Raw genomic sequence first — 19,615 nt, 5'->3', positions numbered from 1 at the left:
CCAGGTATGACTTCAAAGGGATTAGCGAGAATGAGGCACCTTTTGGACGATTACAAGGTCACGTTTAACAAGATTCTCCTGCGAGGAGGCTTAAGTCTCTTTTCCACTCTTGGTCTTTGGATGAAAATCAATGATACCTGTTGGTTTTGTCTCATTGGGAACAAGTGCCCCCTGCTTAAGATTTCCCATTTCCTGGAGTACATTTGAATCCTTTTTTCCCCTTTGAAGCACCAAGATCCATCTCAAACCAACCCAATGGTGAGTAAAGTCCTCACTGGTGGACTGGGGATTTAGCTGATGGGGGTTGCCCTAGACTACACACACTCCTCCTCCTCCAGTCCTCCTGGTGGTGGTGTGGAGGCACAAGGACACACACACAGAGTCATGCTTTTAGCTCTCAGACCAGCGAGGCCTCGGCTAGTCATAACTCTGTGATCTCCAGGGGACTCTGCGACAGTGTGTCCCCGTCCTTGTGGCGGTGCATGGGGGTGGACTTGGCCGACTCTGTGCGGGCGTTGCGTTCCGAGTAGAGCCCCCCGTCTGCATGGTTGAGGGCCTCCAAAGAACGGGCCAGGGCCCTCTGGTCGTCCTCCGGCAGGCTGCTGAGGTCAGAGGTGAGCAGGGTGCCTGTGCTGCCGTGGACCACGTGCACGCCCTCCGGACCCTTCAGCTCCACAGGAAGCTTGTGTTTGAAGCGCAGGGTGCCGCGGCCCCCGCCCAGGCCCAGGCGCTCGTCATCGTCGTCATCCAGGTCGCTCTGGATCAGCTGTTGTTTAAAGGGAGGACAAGATGACAAATGAGTTAATAACATGTTATTAATAACATCAGGTTGACAGTAGGGGTGTAAATCGCAGGTTTTACAGGATGCGGTGGACAGCGATACAATATGTGTCGATTTCAAAAATGTCTGCAGCGATACAACTTGGATTTGGTTTGATTCAGGGGCTTGCAATCGATATGAGTCGATATCGTATATGGCCTATTATCAAAACTTGTTACATTTATGTCACCTCACAAAAAAATATATGATTTTAAGTGAAAAAAACATTTTTTTAAATAAAAAGCATACAAATACAACACCTGTTCACTATAAAGTGCCACATTGCATTTAAGTACAAATGTTTTCTATAGATTAACTTAAAGAGCTTGTGATGATCTTTCAATTATGAACATAGACCATTCCAAGTTTTATCTGTTTTCTCAGTTTACTTTGAAAACAAAAGTAACATTCCACGTTCTCAGTGCTAGACTCTCAAGCACCATATTGTTAAAAGTGCTTAGGCATTGTAGCTATAGGTTCACTTCCCAAAACAAAATTAATGATTACTTGGGCGGAAATAGTATCACACACAGGCGTGCAGGGAGAATGTAAAAATAAAAGCGTATATTAAAAGGCGTCTGTTTCGGCGTTGCGTCGATGCAGTTATTTGTTCACTAATGAATCGATATATCGATCTATATCGTCGTATCATTACACCCCTAGTTGACAACAATGTAGCATCTTTGTGAGATAGCTTTGAGATAGAGCTGGGGAAAAAGGGTCAACTAGTGGAAGAGAGAAATGAGTAGGTCACTAGTATTACAAGACAACAACTTGGAAATGTAGCGAGACGTATAGATCAGCAGAGAGTGGAATAATTCATTCTAAACTATTATAATTCTGAACTCTGACAGGGGAGTCCAATCTCTATTTGAACCAAAGTCTGGTGCAAGGTAGCAGAGAGAGCAGAAGAAAGGAGTCGGTGCCACACCAGAGCAGCAGACAGAGGGGTCAGAATGGGAAATGAAAGGAGTGAAAGATGCCTCTCCAGCAGTGTCAGATAGGAGAAGCACAGCAGCAGGTTTTGCAGACGGAGCATCAGTGTTCACCTCAGTGACTGACGACTCATCTCCCTGGCTGGTGGAGACGTTGACGAGTCGCGCTGCAAAGAGTGTTTTCAGCCTCAGGTAGTCGTCCAGGACCACCTTGAGCAAGGAACCCTGACAGGACGGCATGTTGGGATCAAACACAGTCTATAACATACCTCCACCTGACACTTCGCTCACTGTCTGCACAAACTCACAGAATCCACAGCAGGGATTTCTATAAAGAAGCAACGATCCACTATTTTTCAGTTCCGGTCCGATTCCGATATCGGCCGATACCGATACTCTTCGATATCACGATTATTTAAAAAAAAATGCTGGTGGTGATATTTTGTGCAAGGTTATACATTCTTAAGCAACGTAGCAGTTATAATTAAAAAGAGCAACAAATATAGAATTATGCAAAAAGGTTTAAATGTATTTGAACCCAATTGCAACTACTTTTCATTACTAAATATTCTTAAACGTGTGTTTGATATGGTTTGATCGGATACATTTCTAAACTGCTGGAGTCCTTGTAGTCTCTTTATCTGTTTTCTTCTCAGGACAGACTGGAGGAGCTCTCAGCTCTCAGTGTGTTTTGGTAAGGATGGGAGAGAGAGAGAGCATGAACAATGAATTTATGCTGGATATGTTCGTGTGTGTGTGTGTGTGTGTGTGTGTGTGTGTGTGTGTGTGTGTGTGTGTGTGTCTGTCTGTCTGTGCGCCTCCACGGATAATCTCACATAACCTCTCACCTTGATAGGCCCCTCCCTCATGATCTGGCCCAGTTTAGCGATGTTGTCATACTCCTGAATGGCTGCTCTCAAGTAGCGGTCGTCCTCGGGCTTGGCTTGAGGCTCTCTGCCAAATGTGCCCTGTGGGGAGGACACGCGCAGTCAGCTGTGAGATTGGGGTTGACTCAGAGGGCAATGCCTCCGTAAAAAAGACACAAAAGTTCCAACTCTCAGCCCCAAAGCCGGGAAGAAAACATAATCTATAAAACTATAGTATTGTAAGTGTTGTGGGGGAATATAAATGAACTCTGATTATTGTATGTACTGACGTGGGTGCGTGCAGGGCTGTTCCACAGGTCAGTTATCTCACTCAGGTTCTCGGGCAGGTCGTCCTCGTGGTCGGCCTGAGTGGCCAGCTCCAGGTTCCGACAGAATGGGTCCAGCCACACTGGGTTAGCCCTGCAGAGGCAAACATTACACGCATCGTCGACAAAATGCAAAAGGTGATGATGAGCTACAAAGTTTTTCAGTTTTATGATATTAGTGCTATGGGCTCTCAAGCTAAAACAGAACGTTATCAGCAAAATCTCAAATAGTTTAGTTAAATGTTTGGATGTTATGTCACTTAATGGAATCTTTGAGGCACTTTGGGAATGGTGTTTATTTGCTTTATTTGCTCAAATTGATTAGTTTGTATGCTAAATGTGAAGATAGTGCAGGCTTAGATTAGGTTAGTTTAGCATGAAGAGTGTAAACGCAGTGAGGATGGGGAATAGATTGCATGGGTCCGTCCACAAGGTCACAATATCCGCTAACCAGCACCTCTACTGTTCACTTATAACACAGTTTACCTTTATTTGTATCAAAGTGTAAAAACTACAAATTGTGGCTCCCTTGCATCTCTGCTGGTTTCAATCTCATGTCCCAAAATGTTGATAAATTAGTTTATCATGACAGTGATTCTTGAGAAGTGGGACAAAAGACCGTCTTCCAATATTAACTGCTGTTATGTTTAAAAGTAAAAATATTTAAAATTGTAGATGTTATTAGGGATTAAGAATAGAATGCCTGGAGCACAATTATCCCCTTAAATTTAATTTTATCACTAGTTATCTTCTCACGGCGTCCAAAACAGTTTTTCCACAGAGAAGGATTCAATCATTCATATGCAATAAAACCTTAAAAAGAGCTTTGATTCATCAAAAGGAACACTAAATAATCTCTCATTTCAATAAAAACTGTTTTTCCACAACAACAATATTATCTCACCCCTCAAATGAGTATTTGTTAGTGTTTGGCATGTCCAGGATATCCATTAGACCCTGGTTCCCTGGATGGTAGAAGACAGATCATTTTAAGAAAAAATGCCTAGTTAAATGACATGCACTGCATTGTACATAAAGAGATGGTAAAGCCACATCCTGACGCTAACAGCTGGCGGGACCGTCCCCTCAACCGAACAGCTTCTCACCTGTTGATCCTGCAACGATGGCTTTTAACTTCCTCTGGTGTCTGCAACACAGCAAGAGAGTCAAAGGGCGGTAAAAAACATGTTGACGTTGCCACTCACACTGGCAGCATTAAAAAGACTGAGCATATTTCAAATGACTCAGTTCACCCCATAATTTAAAATACATCTACCGTATGTCAAGGCAAAATGTCCTAATTTGTACAATGCTTACACTCTGCGATAATGCCAGTTCATTGTGACAAAGAGAATTCCTGCCAGGCACAGCAGCACAGCCAGGATTATGATGACTAGCTGTGGATGCAGAAAAACAAAGAGAGTGTTTAGAAAGAGCCTGAACACAGAACATGTGCAACAGAATGTGGGGTTTTTAATGGAGGTCCCAGCCTGCGCTGACCTGTAGTGTGGTGATGTCGTCCGGCAGTTTGTCACTGACAGCGGGCTGAACGTCCACGGTGTTGTATTTCCTGAACAGGTTTCTCAGCTGCTCCTTGTTCTCATCGATCATCTGAATCACCCTGGACACAGGTACACTGACGTCAGAACACAATCCAAGAGCACAGGCCTTATGACCCACATACTATGTGATCAAAGGCATACTCAGTCATTTTAATCCAATACACTTTTTTGTCATAATCAGTGAATATCTCCTCACCATCTTCTACCTGTCTGTACTGTGTGTGCGCTGAATAAACTTCAGTGTTAATATACAGCCTAGGCTCTGTAGGTGGGAATGCTGCTAGCTATGGTGGGCCCCCTTGTTAACATATCCTTTGTTTACGTACCAGTTTACAGAACCTAGGCTGTGTATTAACACCAGATTTGTTTTCAGCGCAAGTACAGTGCAAACAGGTAGGATATTCTCACTGATTGTGTGAACAAGCATTCTCCAGAATCATTGACTCCACTTTAAATAGTGTTACCACGAAGGTTTGGAGCAAAAGATTTGTTTCAATAAGGAAGGTAATACCTTTCAACATCTAGGATGGTGTTGGTCTGATTGTTGACAAAATGGATAAGCATGTCAGTCTGCCCATAGTTCACCCTGCCCTTTTTGTCCACATGGAACTGAAAGAAAGCAGAGTAAGATCAACAATGTCACATATCTATACAACACCCACACACACACACACACACACACACACACACACACACACACACACACACACACACACACACACACACACACACACACACACACACACACACACACACACACACACACGCACACACACACACACACACACACACACACACACACACACAAACAAAACAAAAACACATAAAAAAGCCTAACCTGTATGTCATCTAAGTTGACAATGGCTCCAGTAATGTTGGACAGGAGGTTGACAAATTCTTCCTGGTTTTCGCGGACCAAATCAGGGATCTCGCTGAAGACTATCTTGACCCTCTGGTCATCTCGGAGAATGTATATATTCACATTGGTGGTTGTGCTGTGTCCAGCCAAATCGCACGCCAAGATCTCTAGCTGAAAGTAGCCTGGATTGAAGGCCGTGAAGAGGTCGTATGTTCTGATGATACCATCCATCAAACCTGTGGAAATCGAGGGATAGAATATAGTTTGGAAAAAAAAATAAGTAGGACACCGATAACATTTGTTGAGTCAGTTAAGTTGTAGGCATTTCAGTCCATTTTTGAAAATTAATAAAATTCTTAATTTTTTTATAATAAACATTTCATATTATTGATCATAATATTAAAGGATATGTTTGTTGCTATTCTTTATTTTTGTCAATTTATGTCTGTATCACTTTATGTTAATATTGCCTGTGTATTTAAACCAGATACATCTTTATCCTCTGAGCCACAGAGCTTGATTATTTTCCAAAATCAACTCAGAAAGTGTTGAGACACATTGACAGCATTTTGGGTTTTACTGAATATAACAACATTAAGCCCTGTGTATGTTTCATGTACCTATAGACGTCTTGCAAGCTTATTTTGGTTGAAAACACTATGCATGTGAAAGGGAGATCTTGGCAGTATGTTGAACTAAAAAGGCATTGTCTTTTAAGTACATATGCATGTAAGGACTCTCACCGATGGTGAACATGTTGCCAACGTCCTCACTGCCATTGCTCTGTGACTGGAAGTAGCGGATTGTAACGATATGGTATTGGATCAAGCTGTTGTTGCCGATGTCATTATCTATAGCCACGACCTTGATCAGATCCGAGCCCACTTTGGCGTTTGCTGCAACTCCTGAGATACGGAAGGAAGCAAAAAGGTAAGATTAATGTGGCTTAACCCCCCCTCCCCCCCTACCCCCACACACACACAATACAGTCGATAAGGCATATTACCTGCAGTGTACTCTGCCTTAGTGAAGCGTGGTTTCTGGTCGTTGATATCTTCCAGGTGAATCTGGACTTCCAGCAGGCTGGGGTCTCGGGCAGGGTCCAGGGCTTTGGCCCGTGCTGCCCTCTGGCTCCGGGGTGGAGTCCAGCTCCTGTTGCTGGAGGCCTTGATAATGATGGAGTAGACTGGGATCTCCTCCCGGTCCAGATCCCTAAACAACTTCAGCTCTCCATCTAGACTCAAGCCAAAGTTTCCCTCGCTGTTTCCGGCTGCAGGAAGGCATGGAAAAGGATTTGTTGTTCAGTCATCTAAAGCACTACAAGAAGTCTGTCTGTCTGTCTGTCTGTCTGTCTGTCTGTCTGTCTGTCTGTCTGTCTGTCTGTCTGTCTGTCTGTCTGTCTGTCTGTCTGTCTGTCTGTCTGTCTATCTATCTATCTATCTATCTATCTATCAAATGGAGCTATACAAATGTCCCATTTATTACTAAGCTTTTGAAGTGAGAGTACTTTCATCTGACCTCACAGTAGATTCAAGAGCTTCCAGACAAACTGTATGGATTTAGAAAATCCTTATCCTCTACCCTTGATCTCACAGCCTTTATTTTGGCTGGGTTACCATGAATAATTCCACTCAGAAAAAAAGAGAACAGCTTTGCATTACATTTTTAACATGAACAGCAAAGTCAAACAACAAGTTCCCTGTTTGTAGGAAACCATTATCACCTGCAATAAAGTAGTAGACGATGGCATTGGAGCCCTCATCTGCGTCCACAGCTCTGGTGATGTTACCCACCACAACACCTGGAGGAGAGTGCTCAAGGACTGTCAGCTTCTGGTAAGGCAAGCTGCCACGCTGAGGTGCACACATACACAGATGTTTATACACAGGCCAAGGGAAAACATCACAAACTGTTTAATAGCAGTTCTTATGTACACAATGCAAATCCACATTAGGACATATTCAGAGAGCTTCATACTCACCGGTGGCTTGAAGAAGACAGGTTCATTGTCATCAATGTCCAACAGCGCCACCTGCAGAGGCTGTGTGGTCTCATAAGGCACGGGCTGGCCCATGTCACGGGCCACAATGATAAGCTGAGACAGTCGTTAACACTCAGTTAGAAACACACACACACATACATACATACGTATTTATGTAAATTAACTGCACTTACTACACACAAACACAAACAGTTGACTCACGCTGTGGAGGGTCTGTTTTTCCCGGTCCAGTTTCACAGTGGTTGTGATGACTCCAGAAGTGGCATCGATGTGGAAGTTTTCCCAGTCTCTGTTGCCTGCTCCAGTCTGCAGGAATGCATAGCGGACCTCTCCATTCACCCCCTCATCGGAGTCTGTTGCATACACCTCATAGACCGGCAGGCCTGGGGGCTGCTCCTACATGGAGGGTAATGAGGGTGAACTTCATTACTTAAAGGGGGAGCCAGCGATTCTGGAGAAAGCTTGTTGTCAAAATCACTTTTGCGAAAGAATCTGTGAATATCTCCTCACAATCTTCTACCTGTCTTTACTGTGTACTGAAAATCTGGTGTTAATGCACAGCTCTGCAAACTGGTATGGAAACAAAGGGTATGTTAACAAAAGCGGGCCCACCGCACAGCATAGGCTATGTATTAACATCAGATTATTTTTCAGCGCACACACAGTACAGACAGGTAGCGTATCGTGAGGAGATATTCACTGATTTTGACAAATTTATTTTGACAGCAAGCATTTTCCAGAATTGCTGACTACACCTTTAACTAAAGGTGAAATATAGACAAATTGTTTTACTGATTTATGTTTGTTTTTTGGAAACTGAGGTCAAAATATGGATTGGCAGACAGTTTGACATGTCATCATAGTGCATGCAGTTACCTCCAAGATGTGAATGATGGTTCCATTGGCAGGCCTGACAAACACTGGTCTGTTGTCATTGACGTCTATGACGGTAATGATCAGGTCTGCTGTGCCCCACAGCGGAGGACGGCCCTGGTCTGTAGCCACCACCGTCAGGTTGAAACGCTCAGAGGACTGAAGCAGACGTCTGGAATGAACCAGCCCTGTGTTTGGATCCAGGGAGAAGGCATCTAAAAAGACAAGGAAAGATCAGGGACTACAGTAGACATTAATACTGAACCATTCATACAGGTCTTTTTATAAATCATGAGCAAAACAACTTTCCTTTCACTAACTAAGAATGTTATACATAAGAACAATGATTTATTTGATAAAAGCAGTATTCAGAATACCCTAATGAGGCTTTTATTATTATTCGTATATATATCCACCTGAATGGGTTCCCAGCAATTTGTAGAGCACCGCTCCATTTTCTCCTTCATCCAGGTCCGTAGCCCTCACTGTGATCACTGATGTTCCACTGGGCTCATTCTCAAACACGCTGGTGTGGTACACTCGCTCCGTGAAGCGAGGCTGATAATCGTTGATATCGAGAACAGTCACCAGGACCTGACAACAGGCAAACCAAGTATGAGGATGCTTCCTTTGTTTACGTACCCGTTTACAGAGCAAACACAGTACGGAACGGTAGCTGCTTCTGAGAAGATATCCACTGATTTTGGCAAAAAGTGATTTAGACAACAAGCTTTCTCCAGAATCGCTGACTTCACTTATACGTTTTTGCTTAAATGAATTAATCACAAAATATTCTACTTCAGTAAAATAACTTACAGAAAAAAGAGAATTTAGATTTGTATAGACTTAAAGTTATATTCCATGTATCATATTCAGGTTTCTCATTTGCATAACAGTTCAATTAAATCAGCTTCTTTAGATGTACTGACTCAGTAAGTGAAGATAATGATTTAGATTCTAATCATTCATTCATTCAACAGCTCCATGTGTCATTACAGTGAACTCTACCTGGACAGAATTCTCTCGTCTGTTGTTGGAGCTGCCGCCAGGGTTGTCACGGGCGACAGCGGTTAAAGTGTAGTGATCCTTTGTCTCTCTGTCCAGAGGAGAGAGGATGTAGATTTCTCCCTGACACAGAGGAGAGGGAATGATTAGGAAGGAAGTGCAAGCAAAGCACTCACGGGGAGTGGTGGCTGTATCAAGACATTTATTTAAGTGTGGGACAGACAAATGGAGCATGGAGGTCAAATATGTAGATTGTCTATACTGGAACGCTTTGTTTAAACTTTGGTTTCCAGTCAGGATGATGTTCAGCGCCGACACCCCGCCCTGATAGGGATGTGTTGGGCAGTGGCTGAGTGGGCTGATGTGCTAGTGTACTGCTTCACTCACTGTGGATGGTTTGATGCCAAACTTGCCTTCCCCGTCTACCAGGCTGTACTCAATGACGGCAAAGAGGCCAGAGTCAGCATCTGTAGCGCTGACACGCACTATGGTGGTGCCCAGGTTCACGTTCTCAAACACAGGCTCCTACAAACAGACACATACAAACTTTGGCTCAGGGACACTGCAAGGGTACATATACTCATTGTTTGGATTTAATAGAAAATTTGACCTGATTGACTCGACTCAATATTTGACATGAAAAAAAAGAAGAAATCTACAAGGACCAGTTAGTACTGTAAATGCTACAAAGACAATGTGCTTTGTTATTAGGTATTTATACAAGCATTTCACAATAGATCAAATAAGCACATACTGTAGGTATACAATGTGTCCTGTTTTGGTTTGTCCTTTGTCTTTAGTTTACAACTGGAAGCTCATTGTATGTTGACTTTTCAAACACAGGTCTAACTTATTATTGATATGGGTGGCATTGATGTGGTCATCATCAACGTTATTAATTGAATCTGTGATTTTTCTGCAATGACAAGCCAAAATGTCAGCTGTGAGTGAAGTCCTGAAGGCCTCTTTTAATGCAGCATATCTCAAGTAAAAAAGTAGCCACTTAAAAAACCTAAATTAACATACAAATGTTCTAATAACACTATTTAATTCTGCTTTGCTGGGTGCAGTTTGTATCTTAATATTCTGTGCAGTACCTGATAGGAGGGTTGTAGGAAGACAGGGTTGTTGTCGTTGACATCCACTATGCGCAGGTAAACTGGCAGCTCAGCTATCCTGGGAGGAGTGCCGTGGTCCTGGGCACGAAGAGTGAAGTTCAGCCACTGCACCTGCTCAAAATCCACCGTCTGGTTGGCTACAATCTTACCTGAAGGATTTGTAACAGTGATTGATATGGTTAGGATTCATCTGGCAATACTTATATTCTACATTTACATAACAAGCACAAAATGTCATAAGTATTTTATTACTTTTGTGACGGTCTTAATTTAAACAGAAATGCACTTTTTTGAACATTTGACTGCTGTTATTGTTTTAACCTAGCCTACAGCAGCTTGTGTTCATACCAGTGGAAGGGTCCTCCAGTCTAACGTATCCACCTCTGGGCAGGTGGAGCAGCTGGTAGATGACCTGGCCGTTGGGACCTTTATCTGGGTCTATTGCTGACACTGAGAGCAGTGTTGTTCCTGGTTGAGCTCCTTCTAAAATCTGCTCCGTGAAGTTGGACACTCCGAGCGGCCGGAAACGAGGAGCGTTGTCGTTTACGTCCAACACGTTTATGGTTAGTCTCGCTAAGGAGGAAAAGGTCATATTAATATGAGTGAGAATTAGTTCGAAAAACTGAATGAAAAATTAAAGCAAATATGTGTTTTTGTATAGGAAAATGGAACCTACCATTGGGAACACTGCCTGACTTGTCAATAACTTCACTGGCATTGTCGTGGACGGACACAGTGATCTCGAATGTAGCCACCAGCTCTCTGTTAAGCGGGTTACGTACAAACACGGCACCTGAAAAATACACCAAAACACATTTCCCCCCATGAATCTAACATCAGTCAAACAAATTCTTCTTTGAAGATCAAAATGCTAACTTGGCTGTCATTCGTGTTCTCACCGGTGTGTAAGTCGATGCCAAAGGACTCCTGCAGGCCATCCACTGGGTTGTTCCCATCATCCTTTGCCTCCACGGAGATGATGTAATACTCCAGCCGTGGGTGCAGATCGGGGTCCTCTGCGGTCAGCGTAGCCACCACCACACCGGGTGGCGTGGACTCGTTGACATTTATAATGGTCAGAGGCTCTACGAAACGAGGGCGCGAGTCGTTGACGTCGTCCAGTATGATGGTCAGGGTGGCCGTGCCCGACATGGGGGGGGTGCCGCGGTCGGTGGCCATGACGACCAGGCGGTAGGACCCGCGCTCCTCTCGGTCCAGGGTGGTGTTGCCCACCAGCACGGCGCCAGACACAGAGTCCACCACGAAGCGATCCTGAGCCCCGCTCTCCAGACGGTACATCAGCCAGCCGTTAGAGCCAGAGTCAGCATCGGTGGCAGACAGCTGGGTCACCACCACACCTGAGAAGAGGCAGAGCAATGGCAAGGACATAAACACATAGGGGCACACACACACACACACACACACACACACACACACACACACACACACACACACACACACACACACACACACACACACACACACACACACACACACACACACACACACACACACACACACACACACACTTGTGACCAGTCTTTGTCATTCCCAATATGTAAACATTAAACCTTCCTTCACACAAGGCAAGTCAATGAAAGTATTGGTAAATAATAACAAGAAGGACCTTTGAATTAGTCATTCAATATACCTAATCTGTCACAATTTAAAGCTATGGTGCATTACTTTTTCATATAAATGAATGTCGGTTATATTCAAACCATCGCCAATCAAGTCGCCACAAAGTTGATTTAAGGTATTTCTCAGTATGGCAGCGTTTACGAACTGATGTCTCTCCCACACTGGCGCACAAACTCAGAAAAATCCCAAGAAGCCCCCCAAGGAATGTTTCAGTTGTTGATGCTACTGCTAAGAAAAAAACCTGGATGTACAGCAGAAGGTATACAATCCAAATACTGTAGATGCGTCGTCACTGTTTTGGTAATTACTCAGAATTCCTCAAGGGGGCAACAGAAGTTACGCACTAACGCTTTAAAGCTGGTGAATGTGGCAGTCATATTCCTCCCTGATCACCCATACACACGGATCATTAAGCAAAAGCTAATCCACACACCAGTGGGGCTGTTCTCCGGGAGTCGAACACTGAAGCTGGCCGGACTGAAGACAGGAGGGTTGTCATTCTGGTCCAGGATGGTGACTGTGAGAGGAACGCTGCTGTTCAGACCTCCAATGTCCTCCCCGACCAGGAACATCTCTACGCGAGGCTCCTGAAAGGCTTCACGGTCCAACATGGCCCCCTGACGCACATGTATCACGCCTAGCAACGGATACAGAGACATTGACAATTACATTTCCGTTTTGAAATGTTCTCTCTATCATGTCTACTTGCTCAGGAGAACTCAAATGTTACCAGAATTAGCATCCACAGTAAAGAGGTCCACCCTGGCTCCCAGCAGGCGGTACGTCACCACAGCATTGGGTCCTATGTCTTTATCCTCGGCAAGAACGGGACCATTCAACACAGTAACAGTATCGCCTAAAAGACGGGCAGAGATAAAAGAAAGGGACGGGCAAAGTAAAATGATAACAGTCAGGTTAGAATTCAAGGTTCAAGGATTGGAATGCAAGGTTTGACTATATCTCTGATGATGGCCTAGAGACACCGGTGAAATGTTGCTAAAATTGGACTATAACTAATCTACCGGTAAATTACTGAATTTTCTGTGAGTCCTTTGTTACAGATTGGTCCATGTTGTGAAAAAAATCCATTGAAAATACAGAGTTGTCAGTTTTTGTATCGTACGCTACCCCCGAACTTTCAAAGTGAAAAGAAAAAAAAAACCTTCACCGAAAATAAGCCGTATGTAAACAAAGTCAGGAAGTGGCAGAGACAGTGTTTTGGCATAATGCTAAGACACACTGAAGGGGGGAAGAGAAAGATAGACACACCAGCCTGAGTGCTACCTGCTGCAGAGTTCTCTGTGATCTCGGCTCTGTAGCTGCTCCTGGTGAATATAGGTCTGTTGTCGTTCTCATCCAGAATGGAGATCACCAACAGGTCTGAATCCTGGTGGTGTGGGACAGAGGAGAAGGGAGGAAGAAACAATTATAGGAGAAAAGGATGATGTTATGGAAAGTAAAGATGACAATACAGTTAATCATAGGCTTAGTCCAATACACTTCACTTTCTTACCTTTAAAGTTTCTGATAAGATTGTGTCAAGTGTCTACAGAGAAATGCAAATGAGTTTCTAACTTTTGCTTTAAGTTAGCTAAGCTCACTAGCTAATATAGCTAACGTTTGCCTTACCTAACGTTAGCTGATAGCATACACTTTTAATTGCCATGTTGGCTTGGCATTTCATAACCAATATAAAATGTAACTGGTGCTCAGTCAGAATAAACATAGACATTTCCAGCATAAATTAATGCAGAAAAGGCACATATTAGTGCATAACAATGGACAGGAATGCAGGAAATGAAATGTTTGATGTTCATAATTTTGTTGCAAACCTACGCCCATGCAGTTGATCAACCCTCAAAGAGGCAAGTGCACTGTTAAAGTGAGGCCAAAGAAGACAGGGTGTTTTAGTTGTTGCACTGTGTACACAAACAAGCTGCTTTCACAGTACTGGTGGTCGACTGTTGTTGCAGCTTTGGGTTAGAGCCGTTTCTCACCTTTACCACAGAGGCATCAATTTAGGCATGCCACATTTTTTTTAGAGGAAAGACTGTCTCTCTCATGCTTGTTTAAAAAAAATGTGCATGAGAGTTACAAAAAATACAGGACAGGTAGTCCAATAAAACCTAACGTTTAGTTTACAGTAAAGGCAGAATAGTAAAGGCAGGACAGGTTATCAATCAGGCCTGTCTGAAGAAATGTGTCCTTGAAGTATCCTAGATTCAGTCATTGTAATAAATATATTTTGGGAATAATGGTCTTTGAATTCCAATATTATGTGGCCATTGTGCAAAACTGGTGAAGGCACCTTAAAATAATCAGTACGGCCTTCAGTAATTAACTCCTCAAAATCTTAAAAAGATATAAGGTTTCTCTCAGTGACACTGCCACTAGGGAAGCTTGTGTGAACACTTGCAGCATACAGTATGTGCACAGGAGAGTGGGATTACCCTGCGAGCGATGCGGGGGTTCTCTGGGTTGTCTTTGACAGTGATGGTGAGTCTGTACTCAGCCACTCGCTCTCTGTCCAGTGGTCTGTTCACCTGCACCACACCTGTCTGACAGACACACGAAGTAAGAGGTAAGACATATATGTTAAGATATTCATTCTTGATATATATATATATTTTTCATATTACTAATACACACCCTGGTCAAATTACAGTATATGTTGTTTCACCTACCCTTCTCTGAAGTACATAGTATTGGTATACTTAAATCTAAGCATGTACGCTGACAACATCTGCTGATATGTAAATATATCTGTGGCAAAGGTGTATAAGGTGTCAAATGTACCACCCGCTAAACCTTTACCACATCAGTAAGTCAATCTTCTGTGTTTTTTTCTATTCAACAGGGAACTTAACACTAGCCTGGTGTCAACCTTGTACAGAAGGTCTGGAACTGCTGTAATTGGCAAACGTTCACTCACTTGGAGGCGGGTGTCTGTTGAAGTTTAAAACTATTGGATCTGCTCAGTGCCACTCTGGATTAGCCAACCAATCGCATAACGTTTGGTCGTGAGCCGGCTTCAGACGGTGCGTTCAGGGAACTCGGAAATTTCCGACTTCACTACATATTGTAGTCTATGGATCTACCGGTACCTGGCAACGGTAACTTGCTAGAGCCTAACGTTTAGTTATTTGGATGAGAAAGGTTGTAGGCGTCCATACTTTCCCGAGCAGATGCACTGGAACACAGACAGGTCGGAACTCGGAACTACCAAGTCGGAGATTTCCGAGTTCCGAGTGTAAAGGAACGCAGCATTAAACTGAAACTAGAGCGAGACTTCGACGTCATCGTTCTCAGCCAATTCCTCTGTTCGTTGATTGGACACTCAGAAATTTGTTCGAGCAAAATCCCACTAATATGCCCCATCCCCAGACTGCCTACTGAAGGGAAAATGACATTTGGGCGGAAGTAGGTGGGCGGGCAGAGCCAGGCTAACTTAACACCAGGCTAAAAAGCAGTGTTTTGCTGCCATCACTGGTTGAAAATTTCAAGTCTACGGAGTCATGTATTATGACTTTATTTTAGGAAGTAGAATATGTGTTTCACTAGTGAAGTGCATCTGTACCAATGTATCATTAAGAGCTTAGTTGTTTAAGAGAAGGTAAAGAATGTATCGGATAGATATCCGTATTCGCAGATACTCAAGGTAACAGTATGGCTATCAGACATTTAATTGTGGTATGGAGCCATCCATAATGTTAAGATACTCACTGTGTCGTTGATGTAGAAAGCTCCACCCTGGTTGCCTGCGGTGATGTTGTAAGTGAGCAGTGCGTTCCGTCCGCTGTCTGCATCCCGCGCCCTGACTCTGGCCACAGAGGTGTGTATGGAGGCGCCTTCACTCACACTGGAGTTGTAAGGCAGGTTCATGAGGACCGGGTCGTTGTCATTGATGTCTCGGACATGGACCCCCACCAACACCTGAACAAAAACACGTCAATACTAAAATAAAACTTGCAACTTGTGCCCGTTCACAATCATTTGTACCACACAACTGCTTCTAAACCCATCTGAAAATATCAATTGAAAAGCTGTTGGATGTTTTGCTTAATTTGTAACACATTATACATGTCAAGTTACGACCTGTTTCAACCATTACCTTTTGGTTTTTGGCCAAGGCTTCGTTCTAGGATGCACTATAATATGTTTAACTGACATGATCATTGATTTGGTGGAGTGATAGCAGTATTAGCTGTCTGAGTGGTACTATTTTTGTAGTATCAATGCCATGTATACAAACCTCAAAAACCATCTCTTATTTGTTGAAAATATCAGTGTTCAGTATGGGGTAATAACAGCCACAGATGTGAAGCTCTCAAGATCTTAATTGTTCAAGAGAATGTAGTGGGAGTTTGAGCTTCCTTGTGTGTGTTTGTGTAACAAAGGCCCACCGAGCTGTTGCGAGACGGGGTCCCCAGGTCTCGGGCTGTGACAGTTATGTTATAGAAGTCTGTGGTCTCTCTGTCCAGCTCTACGTCCTTCCTCACCCGGAGCTCGCCCTCCACCGGAGACACCATGAACTCATCTGACAGACAGACAGAGATTGATGCTCAGACACATGTGTTAAAGGGATAGTTCAGTATTTTTTGAAGTGGGGTTGTATGCGGTACTTATGCATAGTTAGTGTGTTACGTTATGGAGATGGCGGTCAGTGGAGTCATTTTAAGGAGTTTGGAAGAGACGTCACTAAGCAGAAGTCAGCCTGGTGGGGGCGCCCTTAGCTCAGTTGGTAGGGCGTCCCCCCCATGGGCCTCAGCCAGCAGCGGACCCGGGTTCGATTCCAGCCCGCGGTCGTTCTCTGCATGTCACTCCCCTCTCTGCCCCATTTCAACTCTGTCTCTACACTATCAATAAAGCATAAAAATGCCCAAAAAATATCGTAAAAAAAAAAAAAGTCAGCCTGGTACTGCTGCAGAGGGGGCCAGAAGAAAAACTTTTTTTTTTCTCCACGAATATAAATGGCCTACCTAACCATAAATATCTGTTCAGTTGTACGCTAAACTGAGATTTTTTCCATAGCTTTAGTCTGCCGCCAGACAGCCGTTCATTTTTGTAACATCCTGCCAACAATCAGCTGTTTGTCTACTGCAGATAACTCAAGAGACACAAGAAAACAAAAATAGACGTCTGTCTGGTGGCACACTAAAGCTGTGGAAAATATCTCAGTTTGGAGTCAATGACAGGGAAATGGTTTAGGTAGGTATTTTATATATGTGGAGAACAAGCATTTTTTTTCTGGCCCCCTCTAAAACAGTACAAGGCAGACTTCTGCTAGAACGACGTCTCCCCCCAAACTCCTTATAGTAACTGCACTGATGGCCATCTCCATTACACTGACACACTAACTACGTATGTACCCTATACAACCACACTTCAAAATACTGACCTATCCCTTTAAGGTTTTGATAATACATCACTTTCTCTGCACAGAAATACTCTGGTACTTACTCTGTTGATCTCCGCCGGTGATGCTGTACTCCACTTTGCCGTTGAGGCCCGAGTCTTCATCGCTGGCCCTGAGAGTGCAGACCCGAGGCCCCGGCTGGCCCTCTGTCACCACGAAGGGCCCCTCGTAGGGTCTGGGGAACGTGGGTGTCACGTCGTTCACATCTAGGACATTTACCTGAACCTGAGGAAGGAGGGAGAGGGCAGTTTTTAATGGAACCGTTTTGAGAGAGGTCACTGATTATTAGATGTAGAGTACAAAGACATTTCAGGGATTTCTCCCTTTGAAATGATTAGTTCCTTTGTTTATAAAATGCTCAGAAAAAGCAAAACATGCCCATTCTATGTTTTCAGAGTCCAAATTTAGTGCTTGTAATGTGTTGTCTTCAACAGTAAGAGAGTCAAAAGAATGTAGTTGAAAGTGATGTAAAACAGATAGAAAGAGGGAATCCTCGCATTGGAGAAGCTGGTTCCAAACGTCTGACATTTTTGCTCCATAAATGAACTGAAAGATTGATCCACAATCAACATTCAAGACTAATTTCCTGTCTATAGACGACTCAATTAAACGACGTATCCCTTCAGCTCTAACATGTTAAACAATGTTTTGGGTTAAACGGGTTTAAAGGAGTGTGTCTCATTTGCATAATTACTGTTGTGCTTGACGTCAAGCGAAGAGCAGGTAATGGACACTGGTCCGTCGCTGTGACAACCAGTGCGTAGTGACCGTTGCTGACCTCGAAGTCCAGCTCCTTTACGGCTGTAATCCTCCCCTGAATGAGCACACACACACACACACACACACACACACACACACACACACACACACACACACACACATATCACACAGAGAGTTAACGTATGTCCTTTTTATATGCAGTTGCAATTGTTATAGCACACAATACAACATTTCATACCGTCATGCTGTTTATATTAAAGGTCTGGATCAGGTTGCCTTGAGCGATAGCGTATCGCAGGGTGCCGTTCAGACCCTCATCTGGGTCGATGGCTGTCACCGTGGCGATGGTGGCCCCCACTGTGTCTGGCCCCTCCCTCAGCTCTGTGACATACTCCTCTTCAGGAAACTCTGGGGCGTTGTCGTTCTCATCCACAATGTGAACGTTTACGGTGGTCGAGGTCTGTGTGAGAAACAGAGAGAGATGGGAAACACTATTATGAGACTATGCTTTATTGTATTCAACTCTACTGACAATACGCGTCTCACTTCCAGCGTATGGTCTCAGGAAGTTAAGCAAAATTTGATATTAAAGTTAAAGGTGCAATACGCAGTTTCAGAGGGAAGGGTTTACATTCGCAGAACCTGCAGTTAGTTTACAAAACATATTTTCATATATATGTATTCCTTATCAATCAAAACTATTTTCTGGAGGTAGCTTTCTTACTTCAAGTGTTCCAAGGATCCAATTTTCCTGTGAGGAAAGTTTGTTTATTTAGTTATGAGAATAAACCCAAGAAAATGTTAACTTTTCTGACAACCAAAGTTACAAAGTGCACCTTTAATTCACCATTAAAACATTGAAAGATTCTAGAATGATTTATAATCATATTGGAGAGCAACGATCAAACACAAATCAGGGCTGTATTTGAAGGCCAAATATTTAAGAGCAATATAATAGAATACTATATTTCAATCAGTAATTTCACTAAACACCTGCTTTTCTACACTTCAAGCATTCACTCCTTCACATTTATACATTGGTATCTTCCAGACTGACAAGCAAGGTTTTCTGCTATTGTCAAAACATACAGGTCAAGCTGTCTCCGCCTATAATGGGCATGTGTGACTGACATGTGATATGTAGGACTCATTTAACTAGGAGAATGGGACAAGACTGCAGGAGCATATTTTGTTACAGAGAGAAGTTAAAAAAAATCTCTTGTGAGAATCAAGAGTAAATCTGAGTAAGTGAGGTGGAGAGAAAATGTTGCAATGTGGCCAGTACTTCTGATTGGTTGTTGATTTGTCAACACTAGAGTGGGAGAAAGGCAGCATCCTAAAAGAAACCACTGAAAGAGTGTCATACATATTCATATGTATTATTCTGTGGAATAAAGGTTGACTGGCGAGTTCATTCCTGCTCCACCAGTTTGCCTCCCAGTGCTACTAAAGAGATGGACCAACTATGTGGC

At 43.4% G+C, this 19,615-nt stretch overlaps 1 protein-coding gene across 2 annotated transcripts in view; it reads right to left on the bottom strand.

Moving 5' to 3' along the window:
• Nucleotides 1–421: 421 nt before the first annotated feature.
• Nucleotides 422–19,615, bottom strand: part of cdh23 (cadherin-related 23) — a gene marked incomplete at both ends in the record, with an annotated part of 156,132 nt that continues 136,938 nt past the window's right edge. The window contains 32 exons of one of the 2 annotated variants that reach the window (XM_080036207.1): nt 422–766; nt 1,870–1,980; nt 2,604–2,723; nt 2,912–3,041; nt 3,852–3,912; nt 4,054–4,094; nt 4,265–4,344; nt 4,448–4,568; nt 5,021–5,118; nt 5,348–5,604; nt 6,112–6,273; nt 6,375–6,638; nt 7,092–7,221; nt 7,350–7,463; nt 7,572–7,766; nt 8,247–8,458; nt 8,660–8,837; nt 9,252–9,371; nt 9,636–9,773; nt 10,346–10,515; nt 10,715–10,939; nt 11,043–11,159; nt 11,266–11,724; nt 12,441–12,644; nt 12,738–12,863; nt 13,292–13,394; nt 14,458–14,565; nt 15,731–15,940; nt 16,411–16,544; nt 17,468–17,648; nt 18,118–18,237; nt 18,382–18,603. In XM_080036207.1, the coding sequence (XP_079892333.1) occupies nt 422–766; nt 1,870–1,980; nt 2,604–2,723; nt 2,912–3,041; nt 3,852–3,912; nt 4,054–4,094; nt 4,265–4,344; nt 4,448–4,568; nt 5,021–5,118; nt 5,348–5,604; nt 6,112–6,273; nt 6,375–6,638; nt 7,092–7,221; nt 7,350–7,463; nt 7,572–7,766; nt 8,247–8,458; nt 8,660–8,837; nt 9,252–9,371; nt 9,636–9,773; nt 10,346–10,515; nt 10,715–10,939; nt 11,043–11,159; nt 11,266–11,724; nt 12,441–12,644; nt 12,738–12,863; nt 13,292–13,394; nt 14,458–14,565; nt 15,731–15,940; nt 16,411–16,544; nt 17,468–17,648; nt 18,118–18,237; nt 18,382–18,603 (5,256 nt within the window). The remainder of the gene's footprint in view (nt 767–1,869; nt 1,981–2,603; nt 2,724–2,911; nt 3,042–3,851; nt 3,913–4,053; nt 4,095–4,264; nt 4,345–4,447; nt 4,569–5,020; nt 5,119–5,347; nt 5,605–6,111; nt 6,274–6,374; nt 6,639–7,091; nt 7,222–7,349; nt 7,464–7,571; nt 7,767–8,246; nt 8,459–8,659; nt 8,838–9,251; nt 9,372–9,635; nt 9,774–10,345; nt 10,516–10,714; nt 10,940–11,042; nt 11,160–11,265; nt 11,725–12,440; nt 12,645–12,737; nt 12,864–13,291; nt 13,395–14,457; nt 14,566–15,730; nt 15,941–16,410; nt 16,545–17,467; nt 17,649–18,117; nt 18,238–18,381; nt 18,604–19,615) is intronic. The other variant, XM_080036208.1, reaches the window with a different exon arrangement.

The sequence above is a fragment of the Ammodytes marinus genome (genome assembly GCF_949987685.1).
Source record: "Ammodytes marinus genome assembly, chromosome: 11".
Taxonomy (NCBI): Eukaryota; Metazoa; Chordata; class Actinopteri; order Uranoscopiformes; family Ammodytidae; genus Ammodytes; species Ammodytes marinus.
This window is presented reverse-complemented; position numbering and strand designations above follow the sequence as displayed.